This window comes from Mandrillus leucophaeus, unplaced genomic scaffold, assembly GCF_000951045.1.
Source record: "Mandrillus leucophaeus isolate KB7577 unplaced genomic scaffold, Mleu.le_1.0 Scaffold240, whole genome shotgun sequence".
Lineage (NCBI taxonomy): Eukaryota > Metazoa > Chordata > Mammalia > Primates > Cercopithecidae > Mandrillus > Mandrillus leucophaeus.
The window spans coordinates 1,248,927-1,267,299 of NW_012102477.1; the positions used below are offsets into that span (position 1 = coordinate 1,248,927).

General features: G+C 44.3%; 1 protein-coding gene and 1 pseudogene across 1 annotated transcript; both read right to left on the minus strand.

The window, feature by feature from the left end:
- Nucleotides 1-2,140: 2,140 nt before the first annotated feature.
- LOC105541529 (putative olfactory receptor 1F2) lies at nt 2,141-3,119 on the minus strand. Its single transcript, XM_011982592.1, has one exon. It carries the CDS (start codon nt 3,080-3,082, stop codon nt 2,141-2,143), a length of 942 nt encoding a protein of 313 aa, XP_011837982.1. The 5' UTR covers nt 3,083-3,119.
- Nucleotides 3,120-16,691: 13,572 nt separating this feature from the next.
- LOC105541562 lies at nt 16,692-18,104 on the minus strand (annotated as a pseudogene).
- Nucleotides 18,105-18,373: the final 269 nt, after the last annotated feature.

Consider the following 18,373-nt stretch of genomic DNA (forward strand, 5'->3'; position numbering starts at 1 on the left):
AAAGTAGCCGGGTGTGGTGGCAGGCATCTGTAGTCCCAGCTACTCAGGAGGCTGAGGAAGGAGGATTGCTTGAACCCGGGGGAAAGCAGAGTTGCAGTGAGCTGAGATTGTGCCACTGCACTCTAGCCTGGGCTATAGAGTGAGATACCGTCTCAAAAAAAAAAAATTATTTTTAAAATCTAAAAAGCAGTATCAAGATGGCATGGTGGCATGTGAGTGTAGTCCCAGTTACTCTGGAAGCTGAGGTGGGAGGATTCCTTGAATCCAGGAGTTAGAGACCAGCCTGGGCAACTTACTGAGACCACATCCTTTTTTTTTTTTTTTTTTTTTTTAAAGAAACAGGGTCTCACTCTGTCACCCAGGCTGGAGTACAGAGCTGTAATCATAGCTCACTACAGCCCTGAACTCCTAGATTCATGAGATCCTTTTACCTAACTCTCCCAAGTATCTGGGACTGCAGGGACATGCCACCTCACTCAGCTAATTATTTTTATTTTTGTAGAAACGGGGTCTTGCTATGTTGTCCATGATGGCCTCAAACTCCTGGGCCCAAGTGATCCTCCTACCTTGGCTTTCCAAAGTGCTGGGCTCGTCTCTTTAAAAAATAAAATAAAATCAGAATAAATGGGAAGTTGACTCCAGCATGACAGTGTGAGAGTGCCTGCTCAAATGAGTGGCAGAATTAGGGCTTTCTGAAACTCTAAATACATCCTTCTCTTGACTGGGCGCAGTGGCTCACACCTGTAATCCCAGCACTTTGGGAGGCCGAGACTGGCAGATCTCAAGGTCAGGAGATTGAGACCATCCTGGCTAACACAGTGAAAACCCAGCTCTACTAAAAATACCAAAAATTAGCCAGTGGTGACACGCACCTGTATTCCCAGCTGCTCAGGAGGCTGAATCAGGAGAATCACTTCAACCTGGGAGGCAGAGGTTGCAGTGAGCCAAGATTGCGCCACTGCACTCCAGTCTGGGCAACAGAGTGAGACTCTGTCTAAAAATCAAATAAAAATTTTAAAAAATTAAATAAATAAATCCTCCCCTTCCTGCCCCAACAAAAGTCTGATCTTTCCATCAGATGTTTTCGTGTCAAGGTCTCTGTTGTGAGAAAGAGTAAACAACCCTGATAGGAGTTGGCCTGGCCCTCACAGCAAGGTTTTTGTGTTCTACTGATAAACATAGAGCATTTCACTGAACATCAGTATCTAATAAGGCCACACTCTGACTGTGCTAGAGCTAAACAAAGCAAGACCATTCTGCAATGATGTCTCATCACAAAAACATGACATTGTCATAGCCACAAAAATAACCAAACATCCCCCTATGCTGGCTGAAATGAGTGACTGCTGTTCCTTTGGCAATCACAGCTTTGGCCTCTTCTTTCCTTCTAGATAAAATATATTAAGATACCCTTTCAGAATTATCCCTATTCTGTAACGGCATCTACTCCAGAGCACAAACTCATTCCTAATTCCTCACCAACATTACAAAAGCAGAGGTCCTTTTTAGGACTCTTCCAATGAGACACCTCACTATTTCCAATGCTGTGTATTCTCCCTTGTTATAATGAGTAGTAAATCCAACTTACTGAACTACAGGTGTGTTCCTTCTTGGTTTTGGCAGGAGGGCATTGACAATTGGAATTGTCGGGTCATTTAATTAAAGGATCTCTCTTTCCATCTTTAACCTGAAGAGTCTATATCAAGGGTTTTGTTCTCCCAAAATAGATACCAGATGTTTCTCTTATAAAAACAAATGCTGGCCAGGCGTGGTGGCTCACATCTGTAATCCCAGCACTTTGAGAGGCCAAGGCGGGTGGATCATTTGAGATCAGGAGTTCGAGACCAGCCTGACCAACGTGGTGAAACCCCATCCATCTCTACTAAAAATACAAAAAAAAAAAAATTGGTTTCACATATCTGTAATCTCAGCTACTCAGGAGGCTGAGGCAGGAGAATCTCTTGAACCCAAGAGGCAGAGATTGCAGTGAGCCAAGATCGCACAACTGCACTCCAGCCTGGGTAACAGAGTGAGACTCCGTCTCAAAACAAACACACAATGCTAAGTTTCATACAGTAGAAAAAATAAACAGAATTATCTCAGAAATTAGCTCCTTCTAGGAATTTCTTAGCCCATATCATTATTGAACAGAAAAGAATTTCACAGCAATCACTTTTACAAGAGCCCCTTTTATGTCCTTGTTCTTCAGGCTGTAGATAAAAGGATTCATCATGGCAGTCACCACTGTAAACATCACAGCAGCTGCTATATCTCTCTGAGTTGAGTGGGAGGATGAAGGGCTGAAATACAGAGATATGATGGTGCCACAGAAGAGGAGAACCACAGCCAGGTGGGAGCCACAGGTGGAGAAGGCTTTCCATCTTCCCTTCATGGATAGGACCCTCAAGATGGCACAGGCGATGTGCATATAGGAAGCCAGGATGCAAAGAAATGGGGTGATCATGACTACGGCAGTCTCAGTAAGAATCATCAACTCATTGAGGTGTGTGTGTGAACAGGAGAGTTTCACAAGGGGAGTCACATCACAGAAGATGTGGGGGATGGTGTTGTCTGCACAGAATGAGAGTCGAGCCATCAGCAGGGTGTGCAGCAGAGCATTCAAGTTGGTAACCACCCGTGATCCAGTGACCAGCAGGGCACAGAGCTGATGGGTCATCTTTGCTGCATAATGTAAGGGGTGGCACACAGTGACAAAGCGGTCATAGGCCATCACAGCCAGGAGGAAATTGTTCATGTCAGAAAACATACAGAGAAAACACATCTGCATGAGACAGCTAGAGAAGGAGATGGTCTGAGTCCCAAGTATGTGATTGGCCAGCATCTTGGGGACGGTGGTGGAGGAGAAGCAGACGTCCACAAAGGACAGGTTGCTGAGGAAGAAGTACATGGGGGTGTGCAGGCGGGAGTCTGTGCTGACGGCCAGGATGATGAGCAGGTTCCGCAGGACGGTGGCCAGGTACATGCTCAGGAAAAGCACGAAGAGGAGATGCTGCTGCTGGGGCTGCCTGGAGAGTCCCAGGAGGAGGAACTCGGAGACGCTCGACTGGTTTGTCCTGCTCATGGGCCTGATCCCAGATGCAGATAAGACAGACAGAGATCAGCAATGTAGAAGCTGAGGCTCCAGATGCAACAAGTCAAGCTTCAACCACGGCCATGTTAACAAACCTGTATTAGGGTCACCCAGTTAGGATCTGCCCCTCGTCCCTATACCCCCAACTTCCAATGTCCAGTCCTGGATGATGTGGGTCCTCATATATTCACTCTTTCAATTTTATAAAATATAACACAAAACAACATGCAGATCTATACACAGCCCTCCTGTGCGATTATGCAGGTCTCTTTTAATATTTCCAGGCTTCTCCCACCCCCTAGGCACTCATAGAGAGGCAAAACAGCTGATTATTACTGTCTGTGTCAAGCTCCAGCTGATGGATTCAGGACTCTTATTATTTCTCCCTGGATGTGGCATATTTAGAAAAGGAGCTCTCTCAAAGAACTCCAGTCATTAGTCACATATATCTGCTGTTATAATCTTACCTTGAAAGAACTTAGTTAATGCTCCTAATTATTCTAAGGATGGCAAAGTCTTAGAAATACAGGCAAGTCCTGAGCAAGTGAAGAGCAGATGTTCATGGCCTTATCCCTCTGTGCAGGATGAATGTTTGGGAGAATCACAAACGGGTATTTACAGTAGCTTCCATAGCCACTGGGACTAGACTCCCTGACAGTCTCATTAGAGACAAGCAGAAATGAATTATCCCACCTATTTCTTGGTCCTTTGGTACCCAGCAATGATGGCAAAGTATATTCTCTAACTACTGGGTCAGAACTTGGAGATAAAGCAACCTTGGTGGAGCTAAGTCCCAAAGAAAATTCACTGAGACCTCAAATTGCATCACTTTGCTGATCTGGGCTTATGTTTACAGGTTTGAAAAGTTGGTTATCAGAAGGTTGTTCTTAACTTCCTAGCTCAGAAGCTGAGATTATAGCAGTGTTATCTGAACCCTTCCTTTTTTTTTCACATATATGGTCATTTACTGCATTCACTTGATGCGTTTGCTGATGGGGATGCAGAGACTGGGGTGGGGCAGGTGTAAGGGTGGCATTGCAGAGTTGTGCTTAATTGTTTTTTTTTTTTTGAGACGGAGTCTAGCTCTGTTGCCCAGGCTGGAGTGCAGTGGCATGATCTCGGCTCACTGCAACCTCTGTCTCCTGGGTTCAAGTGATTCTCCCACCTCAGCCTCCCAAGTAGGGGGGACTACAGGTGCGCACCACCACACCCAGCTACTTTTTGTATTTTTAGTACACACGGGGTTTCACTATGTTGGTCGGGCTGATCTTGAGCTCCTGACCTCAGGTGATCCGCCTGCCTCAGCCTCTCAAAGTGCTGGGATTACAGGGGTGAGCCACCGTATCCGGCCTGTGTTTAATCTTTTAAAGCATTTGGTGTAAAGGATACCCTTTTTGTAATGGGAGAATATATCAGGAAATGCACAGCATGCCATGACTGAAGAACTCCATGTTCCTAAAGTAGACTTCATTTAGGGATGCCTTCCCAGCTCACATTGGGTCAGCCTTTTCTGAAAATGGCCCCCTAATCCATAGGTGTATGGACTCCTGCAGCCCAGTTTATACTCTATCATCCTCTTCCCAGTGAGGATTCATGATTGGATTAGGGCAATTGGAACTGGGACCGAGGGCCCACGGATCATACTCACTAGGACTTGGCCTGTAACGAGTAATCCCAGAAGGTTGCAATTGTCTTTTGGCTGACTTACAGATGGATAAAAAGCAAACGTCTATAGATAAGAGCAAAAGATGTAAACACACAGAGAGAAGAGCTGGAGAAAGTACGGATGGCTGTCCAGTTCACAGTTCAAGTCATTTTCTAATGACTGGCTACATTCTGGCCTCATTCGCAGTTCTTAGTTGCAAATAACAAACACCAACTCTTGCTGAGTTAAGCAGGAAAGGATTTCATGAAAATAATGAATACCTTTCAAAAACCCTGGGCAGCTGGAGAACGAGGCTCGGAAGACCACACAGCAGCTATAGTGAAAAAAATAATACCAATGCAGCTGCTGCCTCCAAGCATAAATGTTGCCGTTCATAGTTTTGACACAGTTATCACTGGCCATGAGGTGACACTAGTAGCACTGCTGCCACTGCTGCCCCAGGAATCTATCTTGCTGCAATGGCTACCACTGCCAGAAAAGGTTCCTCTTGGTCTCTTCTTCCTTGTGCCAAAGGCTGAGTCAGGGATATCTGATGAGCAGTCACATGCCCACATCTTTGGGGCAAGAGAGACTGGGAAATCAGTTATTCTGGATTTCCTGTTTTACAGGAAGTAAGTTATTTTCCCAATAGTTATGAGGCAACAGATTACCTAAGCTTTGGAAGGAGTTGCAGAAATTCAGAAGCCAAAAACATGATAAATGCTCACTAAAATCCATCCCTTCAGTTGCATATGAATACATAACCCTCTTACCAATTTACCCCAAAGAAACAATCTGGCCTAACATAGTGCAGCTATATTTCCCACAATAGGAAACAATGCAAAGTCCCATCAGTTACTCCATCAAGGTCCATAAGAGGATCCCCTGTACTCCAATCGTGATCCCATCCTGACATTCTGAAACTTCTGAATCCAGCTTGAAAGCTAACCAAGAACTACACATCCTGTGTATATAAAATATGGAGAAAACAGAAAGGATAAAAAGGAGGAAAATATGAACAAATACTGTAATCTTTATTTCTGCAGGTAGCCACAAACTCTTAGTTGGTATTAATAATTATTCTCGTCCACAAGCTAATTCCTTTTCCTTGTCTTTAGCCAATGTCTCAGCTGTTCCAGGTTGTTTTTTAATCTGACGTAATCACCCAAAACTTTCATGTCTGAGAGATTTGGCCTCCTTATAGTCCTGCTTATAATGTATAAGATTGTTCCAGTTTTTCACGTTATCAATGAACATGTGAACTCCAGAATTCTCTGAGATTTTTCTATCCATAATCCTCTTTGCTACCCCTGTGAAGCTGCAGAACTATGTTCTGTTGATAGTCAAAGCCATAACAATGTTAGAATCGCCTTTTTGGTGAGTTTATTCAGTAACAAATGGAGCCCAAAATGGCCAGCAAGAAGTCTCTACAAAGTCCGGTGTTTCCAGGATAAGAAATAAAATTTTGCAAGTAAATCACTAGGTATTACAAGAAGACATGTCCACTTGTACCCCTCGTTTCCTTGCTCTATAAATTCCTGGCTGAGAAAAAGTTCCGCATATATTGTCCACTGGTATGAATCTTACAATAACCGTAAAACAGCACCCAAAACTTATAGGGTAGCTTCAAATGGTGCCAAAACTGAGTGTTTAAAAAACCATCTCACTATGCCATAACGTCAGCTGCTTGTGTTGATGGTGTACAATACCCATGAATCCCGCGGACACCAGTCGGACCCCTTGTGCTAATTACCTATTGTTGCATAACAAATTATTCTAAAATTTAGCAATTTCAAACAGTAAACATTTCTCTCACGCAAATCTTGTGAGTCCTGAATCTGGCCGTTGTTTAGCTGAATGGTTCTGGAACACAGTTTCTCACGAAATTGCAGTTAAGTTTTCAGCAGCAGCTCAGTCATCTGAAGGCCTGACTGAGGCTGAAGGATGGGATTCCAGGATGGCTCCTTCACGTTATTGTCAGCTGGAAGCCTCCGTTTCTCACATGGACCTCTCCATAGAGCTAATGAGACATGTTCTCACACATAGTTTGTTTCCCCCAGAGTAAGTGCTTCAAGAGAGCAAGATGGAAGTTACAGTATCTTGTACCACCCAGCTCCAGATGTCATACATCATTTCTTATATCCACTATTGCTGAGTCTATCAGACGAATTCAATGTGGGAAGGGATTACGCAAGGCTAGCATCATTGAGAGTCATCTTGGAAACTGACTACCATGTCACTTTTACTATAAGTTGGGTTCCTTGGTTAGAGACAATGTCTGTGGGATGCCCAGTTGGTGAATAAACCCATGCATCCCTAATACACATTCCACCTTTTCTTTCCACCTCAGGTTGGCTGAACACCTCTTTTTACACCTTTCCTGGGTGCTTCTGCACATTCTCAAGCACCCATGGTCACTGTAGGTTTTCTACCTATAGCATCCCACATCACAACTTTCGTTATATCATCCTGATTAGGTGACCAGTGATGTCTAAGAGGTCATAAAGATCCAGAGTGTGACTCACAAGTCTCGAGTCTTATTGTCTTCATTAGGTTTGCAGTATAGGCCACCGTCTGCACAGTCAAATGTACATGTCAACACTGTCTCCTAAACACAAAATCTTGGGAAGCGTACGGCAGCCATTTTGAAACGTTAACGCGCGCATAAATCACCTAGGGATGTTATCAAAATGAAGATTCTGATTCAGGAGGCCTGAGATTACGTATTTCTAACAGTCACCCAAGCCATGCCTGTCCTCAGACCTTATTATAAGCCCTAAGTAAGGGCTTCGGTTGAGAAGAAGAGAACCCGACCCACCTACATCCATTTCTGCGCTGCTGGCTCCTCAGCCAACCTCGCCTTTTTAAAAGATATCCAGACTGGGCCGGGCGTGGTGGCTCACGCTTGTAATCCCAGCACTTTGGGAGGCCGAGGCAGGTGGATCAGGAGGTCAGGAGGTCGCGACCATCCTGGCTAACAGGGTGAAACCCCGTCTTTACTAAAAATACAAAAAATTAGCCGGGCGTGGTGGCGGGAGCCTGTAGTCCCATCTACTCGGGAGGCTGAGGCAGGAGAACGGCGTGAACCCGGGAGGCAGAGTTTGCAGTGAGCCGAGATTGCGCCACCGCACTCCAGCCTGGGCCACAGAGCCAGACTCCGTCTCACAAAAGAGAAAAAAAGGAAAGAAAGAAAAAAAAGAGAGACAGAGAGAGAAAGAACGAAAGGAAGAACGAGAAAGAAAGAAAAAAAAAACTAGAGCCAACGCAGGATCGTAGCCCAAGCGGCTGACTCCTAGCGGCAGTACTCCAGGTGAAATATGGCGCCGCACTTCTTTACAGAGACGGCGCCGAGCTTAGGCCCCGCCCCCTTCTATGTAATTGGACAGGAGGGCGCCAGCGGAGAAAATAGTCCTCTATTATTGGATAAGCAAAGAAAAACCTGCAGGGGGCGGGGCAAGGAGAGCTGGACGACGCAGCCTCGGATTGGTCCCGTTCGAGGGCTTGTGCGGCGCTTTCTCAGGGAGGGACTTCCGGGTTCGTCCCTGCCGCCCTGCGCCTGCGCGTGGTGGACTAGCCGGGGGCTGTTCACTTGTTGGGAGGGGTCGTTTGCGTCCGGGAGACTCCCGATTTCGCGCAGGCAAAACTGAAGCACGCGCAAAACTTATTGGGGCCAAAAAAATTTAGTAATGAAGATAAATAATATTTTAATGCGATATTTTTAAAAAGCAAACTTAATGCAAAGACCAGTAAGATACAAGCTATATTTTAGCTCTTCATTTGGTCAAAAGACATTGTCAAATACTCTGGCAATTCTTTCAGTTGAAACCAAGGTAAGCAAATAATTAGATTTTGAAAATACTGTTGATGTTTGCTACCACTGGCGCTGGGAATGTAATACAGTCGTGGGCCCCCAAATGTTGTTTCGGTCAACAACAAACCGCATATACGACTATGGTTCTCTAAGATTATAATACCGCATTTTCACTCCACCTTTTCTGTGTTTACATATATTTAGATACGCAAATGTTTGTGTCGCAGTTGCCTACACGGTCTGGTACAGTAACACTCTTCGGGTTTGCAGCCCAAGAGCAACACATTTCTCAGAGGGTATCCTCCTTATAAAGCTGCGACGGTATTTTAAAATATTTTGGTTTGGGGCCGGGCGTGGTGGCTCACGCCTGTAATCTCAGCACTTTTGGAGGCTGAGACAGGAGGATAGCTTGAGCCCACGAATTCGAGACCAGCCCGGGCAACATAGCGAGACCCTGTCTCTATTAAAAAAAAAAAAAAAAAAAAAAAAAAAAAAAAAGCTGGCTGTGCTGTCACACCTTTATTCCCAGCTACTTGGGAGGCTGAAACGGGAGGATGGCTTGAACTGGAGAGGTTGAGACTGCAGTGAGCCGTGATTGCACCACTGCACTCCAGCCTGAGTGAAAAAAACAAGATCCTGTCTGGGTACAAATCAGTGAAGCTTAAAATAGTTTGAGTTGGGTTTTTTTTTTTTTCTTTTTTGACGGAATCGCGCTCTGTCACCCAGGCTAGAGTGCAGTGGTGCGATCTCAGCTCACTGCAAGCTCCGCCTCCCGGGTTCACGCCATTCTCCTGCCTCAGCCTCCCAAGTAGCTGGCACTACAGGTGCCCGCCACCACGCCCGGCTAATTTTTTGGATTTTTAGTAGAGACGGGGTTTCACTGTGTCAGCCAGGATGGTCTCGATCTCCTGACCTCGTGATCCGCCCCACCTCAGCCTCCCAAAGTGCTGAGATTACAGACGTGAGCCACCGCACCCGGCCCAGTAGTTTGAGTTTTAATATAGCTACTTTTTCAGTTTTTCAATTTTTTAATCTTTTTTTAATTTTATGTTGCCCTTACTAGTCTTGAACTTCTGGGTTCAAGCAATTCTCCCACTTCGGGCCCCCAAGTGCTGGGATTACAGGCATAAGCCACCTCATCCAATTGTTTTTCCTTTTTTTTTTTTTTTTAACTCTTTTAAGTGTTCTGGAAAAACTAATTGTTTAAAAAAATACATGAAAACATGTGTATGATGGTATGTATTTTTCCTTTTGCTTCAGGCTTTAATATGGCTTGGGCAACTTTGGTACAAGGTGGGTGAGGGAGAACTGAGCCAAGCCCATCATCTCCTTTAGGAAGCTTTTCATCTTTCTCTCTAGTGACTTCCACATCATATTCGTTTTCATGTAGTCATTTATTTAGGCAAACAATAGTTGTATAGCAACTAGAACATCCCAGGAACAAGGTGATAAAACTGGGCCCCTGCACTCATGCATACAGCTTAGTTTCGAGATAGGGAGAAGATAAGGAGAAAGACACACAAAAAAATCCTCGGGGTACTGATTCCTTCTATTTGTTCATTGTTCATGAAACATTATACACTTTACTTGAACCAAACCCAGTGCGTAGCACTTACATGCACAAATGTGAATAATGATCTGATCTTTCTCTCAAGGCTTCCAAAGGCTTTATAAGCTCATGGCAGAAGAACTAAGAGGAATGCAAACAACAGCAGCAGAAGGCTGTACAAGGCATTGAGAAGGATAAGGCAAACAATTCTATTAGGATGTTGTATTCCTATGGCCACTGTAATAAAGTACCACAAACTAGATTTTAAAAACAACAGAAATGTATTATCTCATTGTTCTGGAGGCTTAAAATCCAAAATCAAGAGGTCAGCAGCATTTGTTTCTTCCGAAGGCTGTTCCATGCCTCTCTTCTAGCTTCTTGTGGCAGTCAGCAACTCTTGGTTTTCCATGTCTTGCAGATGCGTCATTTCAGTTTCTGCCATCATCTTCACATGGCATTGTCCCTGAGTGTCTTCTGTGTCTTTGCATGGGGTTCTATGTGTTCAAATTTCTCTCTTTCTCTTTTTTTTTTTTTCCTGAGATGTAGTTTCACTCTTGTTGCTCAGGCTGGAGCGCAATGGCGTTATCTTGACTCACTGCAACCTCTGCCTCCAGGGTTCAAGCAATTCTGTCTCAGCCTCCCAAGTAGCTGGGATTACAGGCGTGCGCCACCACGCCTGGCTAATATTTTGTCTTTTTAGTAGAGACAGGATTCCACCACGTGGGTCATGCTGGCCTCGAACTCCTGACCTCGAACTCCTGATCCACATGTCTCAGCCTCCCTAAGTGCCTGGATTATAGGCGTGAGCCACCGAACCTGGCCATTTCCGTCTTCTTATAGGAATACCAGTCACTGGGGTAAGGCCTACCATATCCTGCATAACCTCATCTTGATTACATCTGCTAAGACTCTATTCCAAATATGGTCACATTCATAGGTACTAGGAGTTAGGACTTGAACATATATTTTGGGAGGATACAATTCTACCCACTACAGTAAGAAATAATTTTGAAGGATGTTAAGGAGGTAGCATGCAGAGCAATTAGTGACTGTTTGAATATGTGGGATAAGGGAGGGGGTAAGAGGATGGCCACATGGTGGTACCATTAATTGAGATAGGCAGTGTAGGCAGAAAAGAAGTATATGGTGTGTCTGTGCATGTTAGTGTGGGTCGTGGTGTTGATGGTAGCAGTGGGGAGATACTGGGTTCCATTTAAGAAATGTTAAGTGTGAAGTCATATAAGACATCCAGTTGGAGGAGCCCAAGAGCTGGACATCATGGGTCTACAGGCCAAATGGAGGTCTGGCAGATACAGATTGAGAAGTCACCAGTATATACAGGTTCAGTTATAGAAACAAAAGTGGATGTAATTGGCCAGGGGGAGAATATAGAGTGAGAAAGAAATCCAAGGATTAAGCCCAGGAGGAATATAGGGGATGATGGAAGAGGAGAAGGTGACAAAACCAATGGGGCAGCTGGGCGTGGTGGCTCATGGCTGTAATCCCAGCACTTTGGGAGGCCGAGGCAGGTGGATCACCTGAGGTCAGGAGTTCAAGACCAGCCTGGCCAACATGGTGAAACCCCATCTCTACTAAAAATACAAAAATTAGCCAGGCATGGTGGTGGGTGCCGGTAATCCCATCTACTTGGGAGGCTGAGGCAGGAGAATCACTTGAACCCGAGAAGCAGAGGTTGCAGTGAGCTGAGATAGTGACATTGCACTCCACCCTGGGCGACAGAGTGAGACTCTGTCTCAAAAAAAAAAGTGGGGGGTGGGCAAGGAAACAAGAAACAAGCAGAGAATGGTGTTTAAGAAACTGATGGCATCATAAGTTTTAAAAAGAAAGTAATAGTAACAATGCGAATCACACAGAGAAACCAGGTGAAATGACTGGATAGCTTCACTGTATCTTGCAAAATTATCTCTTCAAATAAAATACCGAGTGATGTTTTCAAAGAATGGTTAGTAATACGGCAAATGGATTAGCCCCTGGTTTTTAATCTCTGGTAAGGCAACATGGTGTAGCTGAGGTAGGAGGCGGGACTTGACTCTAGAGATGGGTCTTGTACACTGTACCAGATTGAGTACTAGCTAAAACAGGGTCCCGGCAGAGGCAGCTTTCAAGCAGACACGCCTACCAAGGCGCCATGTCAATTTACCATTGCCATGGCAACATCCCAGCGTTACCGCCCCTTCCCATGGCAATAACCCAATGACCCAAAAGTTACTATCCCTTCCCTAGAAATTTCTGCATAAGCCACCCCTTAATCTACATGCAATTAAAAGTGGGTACAAATGTGACTGCAAAACCTCCCTAAGCTGCTGTTCTCTGCTTCAGGGGTAGCCCCACTCTGCAGGAGCAGTCAGGGAGCTGTAGCACTGCTTCTTCAATAAAGCTGTTTTCTTCTGCCTCTGGCTTGCCCTTGAATTCTTTCCTGGGCAAAGCCAAGAACCCTCGCAGGCTATGCCCCACTTTGGAGCTCGCCTGCCTTTCATCATAGCTGTTCTTGTTCACTGTTGTCATGCTGTTGTTACTGTTATTAAAACGTTGTCTCACATTCGGTTCTCCAGAAGCACATGCTAAGGCGGAACTTGGGGTAGAGATGTTTACTGACCATCAACAACTTTGGGTGGGAGGTAGGAGCCAGAAGGGAATTGGGCAGTGAAGAAAGTGAAACCCAGAGGCAGCCATGAACAGCTCTGGAGATGAGTGGGCCATCAGAGTTGTATTGGGCTGGGCAGAAATGTCAGGGCTTTTATACCTCCCAGGGATCAGTCACTGAATGTTGTCCACCTGGGAGTGGTATGATCTCCAGAGAGTCCCCTCTCTGCCTCTGAAGCCATACCAGAACGAGCTGACAGCAAGAAGTTTGGTTGCTGACAGCAAAGGCAACGAAGGGAAAATTGAGCAGCAAATGTTAAATAATAAAAGTGAGTTACAAACACATTCAAGCATATGGGAATACTTCAATTTTTAAAGTTTTAAAATGAAGACATTTGTGAAGGAGGTAATTTCATCTTGATTGTGTGCCTATGTAGAATTGACAGTTCTTTATCGTTTTCTTTTCTCCTCTCAAATTTAAGGAAAGAAAAGATTAAAAAGGGCAAAAGTACTATATGCAGAGTCCTCAAGTGAATACGTGGCATTCGTGAACCTTGGGCATGGCCGACTCCATTGGATGAGTGAGCTTTGGGATCCTTTGCCAACGACAGGAGAGGTGAGACTCTCTGATAATAAAGGCCAGTGGAATTGGGTGGAAATAACTAGATAAGGGAATATGACCCAATACTTGCCCTTGTGGTTGAAATGTTACTGGTTATCTGTGGAAATGTTAATGAATGCAAACAAAGTTGTGTGGGCCTGATGTCCACTGCAATGTAATTTACATGTGTGAGGGAATTGAATCTGCTCAAAGTTGGTGGGCATTAAGCCAAATAAATTACAATACGTCCATATCATGAAATGTCACACAACTGTAAACATCACAATTGAAGGTATTTGACAACATGGGAAATGGTAAGTGGAAAAATCAGGATGCAAAATGGTATACATAACCTGAAATCAACTCTGGTTGAAATTGTTTTCAACCAAAATATTTTTACCAAAGTATTTTTAACAATGTTTCAATATGTTACTTTAATTTTCTGTCTTATATTTTTTGAAATCTTTTCTAGAATGTAAATATTATATTGTTTTTCCCAAAATATAATTTTTAAGCCTCTAGCCTGATTAAAGATGTCAAATTGAAAGTTAAGATGATGTTCATTCATTCATATTCAGTATAAGTGGGTTGCTGCGGGACGCGGTGGCTCACACCTGTAATCCCAGCACTTTGGGAAGCCAGTGTGGGCGGATCACTTGAGGTCAGGAGTTCAAAACCAGCCTGGCCAGTATGGTGAAACCCCATCTCTACTAAAAATATAAAAAATTAGTGGGGTGTGATGGCGGGCACCCGTAATCCCAGCTATTCAGGAGGCTGAGGTAGGAGAATCGCTTGAATCTGGGAGGCGGAGGTTGCAGTTAGCTGAGATTGCACCACTGCACTTCAGCCTGAGCTAGAGAACAAGATTCTTTCTTAAAAAAAAAAAAAAAAAGTGGGTTGCATAAGTAATCTCTGTCAGGAGCCAAGCTTTGTATCTGAGGGGCACAGTGTATGTCTGAGTCCTATGCATCTCACATCGGTAGAGGGCTTTGAGGATGAAGCAGAAGTTAGGAGAAGCAGCAGCAATAAACAAACTGGGTGGTCTTGCATGTACAATAATTCAAATAAGAGTGTTCTGAGGGAACCCAGGAGAAGACATGGCTGTCTCAGCCTACGGGAATTAGTAAAGGCTTCAGAGAGCAGGAGACGTTAACTTGGATCTGGAAGATTTACGTAGAGTTTGCTACTCAGAAAGAAGACAGGTGAGGCATCCTGGACAGAATGAATAGCAAATTTATTTCTTTGAAATCGAAGACACACATTATGTTAAATATACCCCCATAAAGTAAGGCAGTCAAATTAGAGGAGGAGACACTGAAAATTATGAAGTATTCTTCGGAATCCGTGTGAGGCCCAGGAGTGTGAATTATGGCCAAAAGGAACAGCCTCAGCCTTCCCAGCACAACATTTTTGCCCACAGAGAACTTCTAGCGACTCAATTTTTCACCTCTATTGGCTTTACCCAGATTGAACCTCGGATTTCCTTAGGCAGGGTTTCTAGGCTCACTCTTCATAACGAGCAATCTGAAAGGAGATCCAGAGCAGGGTGACTTTCAGCTGCAAAGGGCCGTTAGACCCACAGCTTTTATTATGCTGAATGAGGAAAGACTAAAAGCCTTTCCTCTAAGATCTGGAACCTGTGCCCACTTTCACCATAGTTATTCAACATAGTACTGGAAGTCCTAGCTGGAGTGATCAGAGAAGAGAAAGAAATACAGGGCATCCAAATTGGAAAGGAAGAAGTCAAATTATCCTTGTTTGCAGATGATATGACCTTATATTTGGAAAAACCTAAAGACCTCACCAAAAAAATTATTAGAACTGATAGACAAATTCAGTAAAGTTGTAGGATACAAAATCACACAAAAATCCGTATCATTTCTCTATGCCAACAGCGAACAATCTGAAAAAGAAATCAAGAACGTAATTCCATTTACAATAACTACAAATAAAATTAACTACCCAGGAATTAAATTAATTAAAGAAGTGAAAGAGCTCTACAATTAAAAACTATCAAATGTTGATCAAAGAAATAGAAGAAGGCACAGAAAAATTGAAAGATATTCTATCTTCATGGATTGGAAGAACCAATATTGTTAAACTGTCCATACTACTTAAAGCAATCTACAGATTCCCTACAATCCCTATCGAAATACCAATGACATTCTTTACAGAAACAGAAAAACAAACCTAAAATTTATATGAAACTACAAATGACGCAAGCTAAGCTATCAGGGTGCAAAGGCGTATTGGATCTGGGGGATTCAGGAGGAAGGGCAGGATGGGGGTGAGGGATAAAAGACTACATATTAGCTGTGTACACGGCTAAGGTGATGGGTGCACCATAGTCTCAGAAATCGCCACTGAAGAACTTACCGGTGTCACAAAACGACCTGCCTCCCAAAAACTATTGAAATAAAAAGAGGCCGGGCGCGGTGGCTCAAGTCTGTAATCCCAGCACTTTAGGAGGCCGAGACGGGCGGATCACAAGGTCAGGAGATCGAGACCATCCTGGCTAACACGGTGAAACCCCGTCTCTACTAAAAAATACAAAAAAAAAAAACGGGCGAGTTGGAGGGCTCCTGTAGTCCCAGCTACTCCGGAGGCTGAGGTAGGAGAATGGCGTGAACCCGGGAGGCGGAGCTTGCAGTGAGCTGAGATCTGGCCACTGCACTCCAGCCTGGGCGACAGAGCGAGACTCCATCTCAAAAAAAAAAAGAGAAAAAGTCATTGAACAAAACGTTGTTGGAGGATGTGCTGTATATATTTTCAAAGTGCCCCACATGATACTAAAATGCAGCTATGATTGAAAACCAGTGCTGTAGAGCCTAATAGCATTTACAACAGGAAAGTGCAAAAATATTTGTAACATATAGCCTCTTTTTTTTTTGGAGATGGAGTCTTGCTCTGTCTGGAGTGCAATGGCGGATCTCGGCTCACTGCAACCTCCACCTCCCGGGTTCAAGTGATTCTCCTGCCTCAGCCTCCCAAGCAGCTGAGATTACAGGCACCCACTACCACGCCTGGCTAAGTTTTGTGTTTTTAGTACAGATGGGGTTTCACCATGTTGGCCAGTCTGGTCTCGAACTCCTGACCTCAGGTGATCTGCCTGTCGCTGTCTCCAAAAGTGTTGGGATTACAGGTGTGAGCCACCATGCCTGGCCAACATATAGCCTTTCAAAATGATTACTTGGAAAGGAATAGTTTGACTTTTATGTAAAAGAATTTTAAATATCATAATTAGAAACAAATGTATTACCTACTTAAGAGAGCAGGGTTGTAGTTAAGTCAGAGTTCATTGATAAGTATCTACTGGATGTATTTATTCTAAGTTCCTTGAAGACACTTTGACAGATAGACTGCTACAATTCAATGAGTTGGCAAAGACTGCTATGCCTGGAAATGACAGATAATTCCACAGGATGTCCATCTGTAAGAGCATGTCTTCCTGCCAACCACTTTGCCAAGAGCCCACTTTATGTCCTTGTTCCTCAAACTATAGATAAAAGGGTTCAGCATGGGACTCACTACTGTGAACCTCACAGCAGCTGCTATATCTCTCTGAGCTGAGTGGGAGGATGAAGGGCTGAAATACAGAGATATGATGGTGCCACAGAAGAGGAGAACCACAGCCAGGTGGGAGCCACAGGTGGAGGAAGTTTTCCATCTTCCCTTCATGGATGGGACCCTCAGGATGGCACAGGCGATGTGCATATAGGAAGCCTATATGGGGTGATCATGACTAGGGAATTATATGGGGTGATCGTGACTAGGGCAGCCTCAGTAAGAATCATCACCTCATTGAGGTGTGTGTCTGAACAGGAGAGTTTCAGGAGGGGAGTCACGTCACGGAAGACGTGAGGGATGGTGTTGTCTGCACAGAATGAGAGTCGAGCCATCAGCAGGGTGTGCAGCAGAGCATTCAAGCTGTTAACCACCCGTGATCCAGTGACCAGCAAGGCACAGAGCTGATGGGTCATCTTCGCTGTGTAATATAAGGGGTGGCACACAGTGACAAAGTGGTCATAGGCCATCACAGCCAGGAGAAAATTGTCCATGTCAGCAAGCTCACTGATAAAATACATCTGCGTGAGGCAGCCAGAGAAGGAGATGGTTTGAGTCCCAAGTATGTGTTCCCCACCCAACTAGTTAGCAGCTCATAAAGAGACTGGAGGAACGACTGATGATTACTTGGTTAATCTCAAGTGACAACTGATGGATTCAGGACTCCTATACTTTATTTCTCTGTACTGTACTCTTTACTTCCTGTATCTGGATGATGTAGAAAAGAAGATTCCTAAAAGAACTTCACATCTGAGCCAACACATATTTAATTTTTCACCTCTGCGACCTTACCTGGAGAAGGTTGGTGCTGTCACTATCAGTTGTTCCTCACTTCTACATAACTGGTCAATGCTTCTACTTATTGTGGGAGTTGGAATGTCTTGGAAACACAGGCAAGTCCTGAGTGCGTGAGGAGTAGGGGCTCATGGCCTTAGTCCTCTGTGTAAGTAACCATTGGGGCAATCACAGAGCAGGCATTTGCAGGAACCTGCTTTGGCCACTGGGACTAGATTCCCTGAGAGCCTCATTAGGGACAAGAAGAACATAATTGTCCCACCTAATTTTGGCCCCTTTGGACCAAACAATGATGACATACAATATTAACTAAGGTTTAGATAAAACTCTTGGATCAAAACTTGAAGATAATTAGAAATGAAGCCATCCTGATAGAGATAAATCACAGACAAAATTCCTTGGAACCACAAACCTCCTCACCTTGTGATCTGGTCTTGTGCCCATAGATGTGGAAATTCTGTCATGAAATCCTTTGCAGTGTCACTGCCTCTGTTGACATATGGGGCTGTCCCTTGTTTTCTGTGCAGCCCTTGCTTTCCTCTGCCTGGTCATCTTCAGAGATTAGCGATGCTTCATGTTTTCCATTTTACAGGAGGAAACGTTAAAAGCACATTACTGATATGGGCTTAATTCATGAAAATATTTGGGGCCAGGCACGGTGGCTTAAGCCTATAACCCAATACTTTGGGAAGCCAAGGTGGGCAGATCACCTA

Bases quoted from the DNA above. Each gene is read 5' to 3' on its own strand.
- LOC105541529 (XM_011982592.1), bottom strand. From the start codon at position 3,082: ATGAGCAGGACAAACCAGTCGAGCGTCTCCGAGTTCCTCCTCCTGGGA.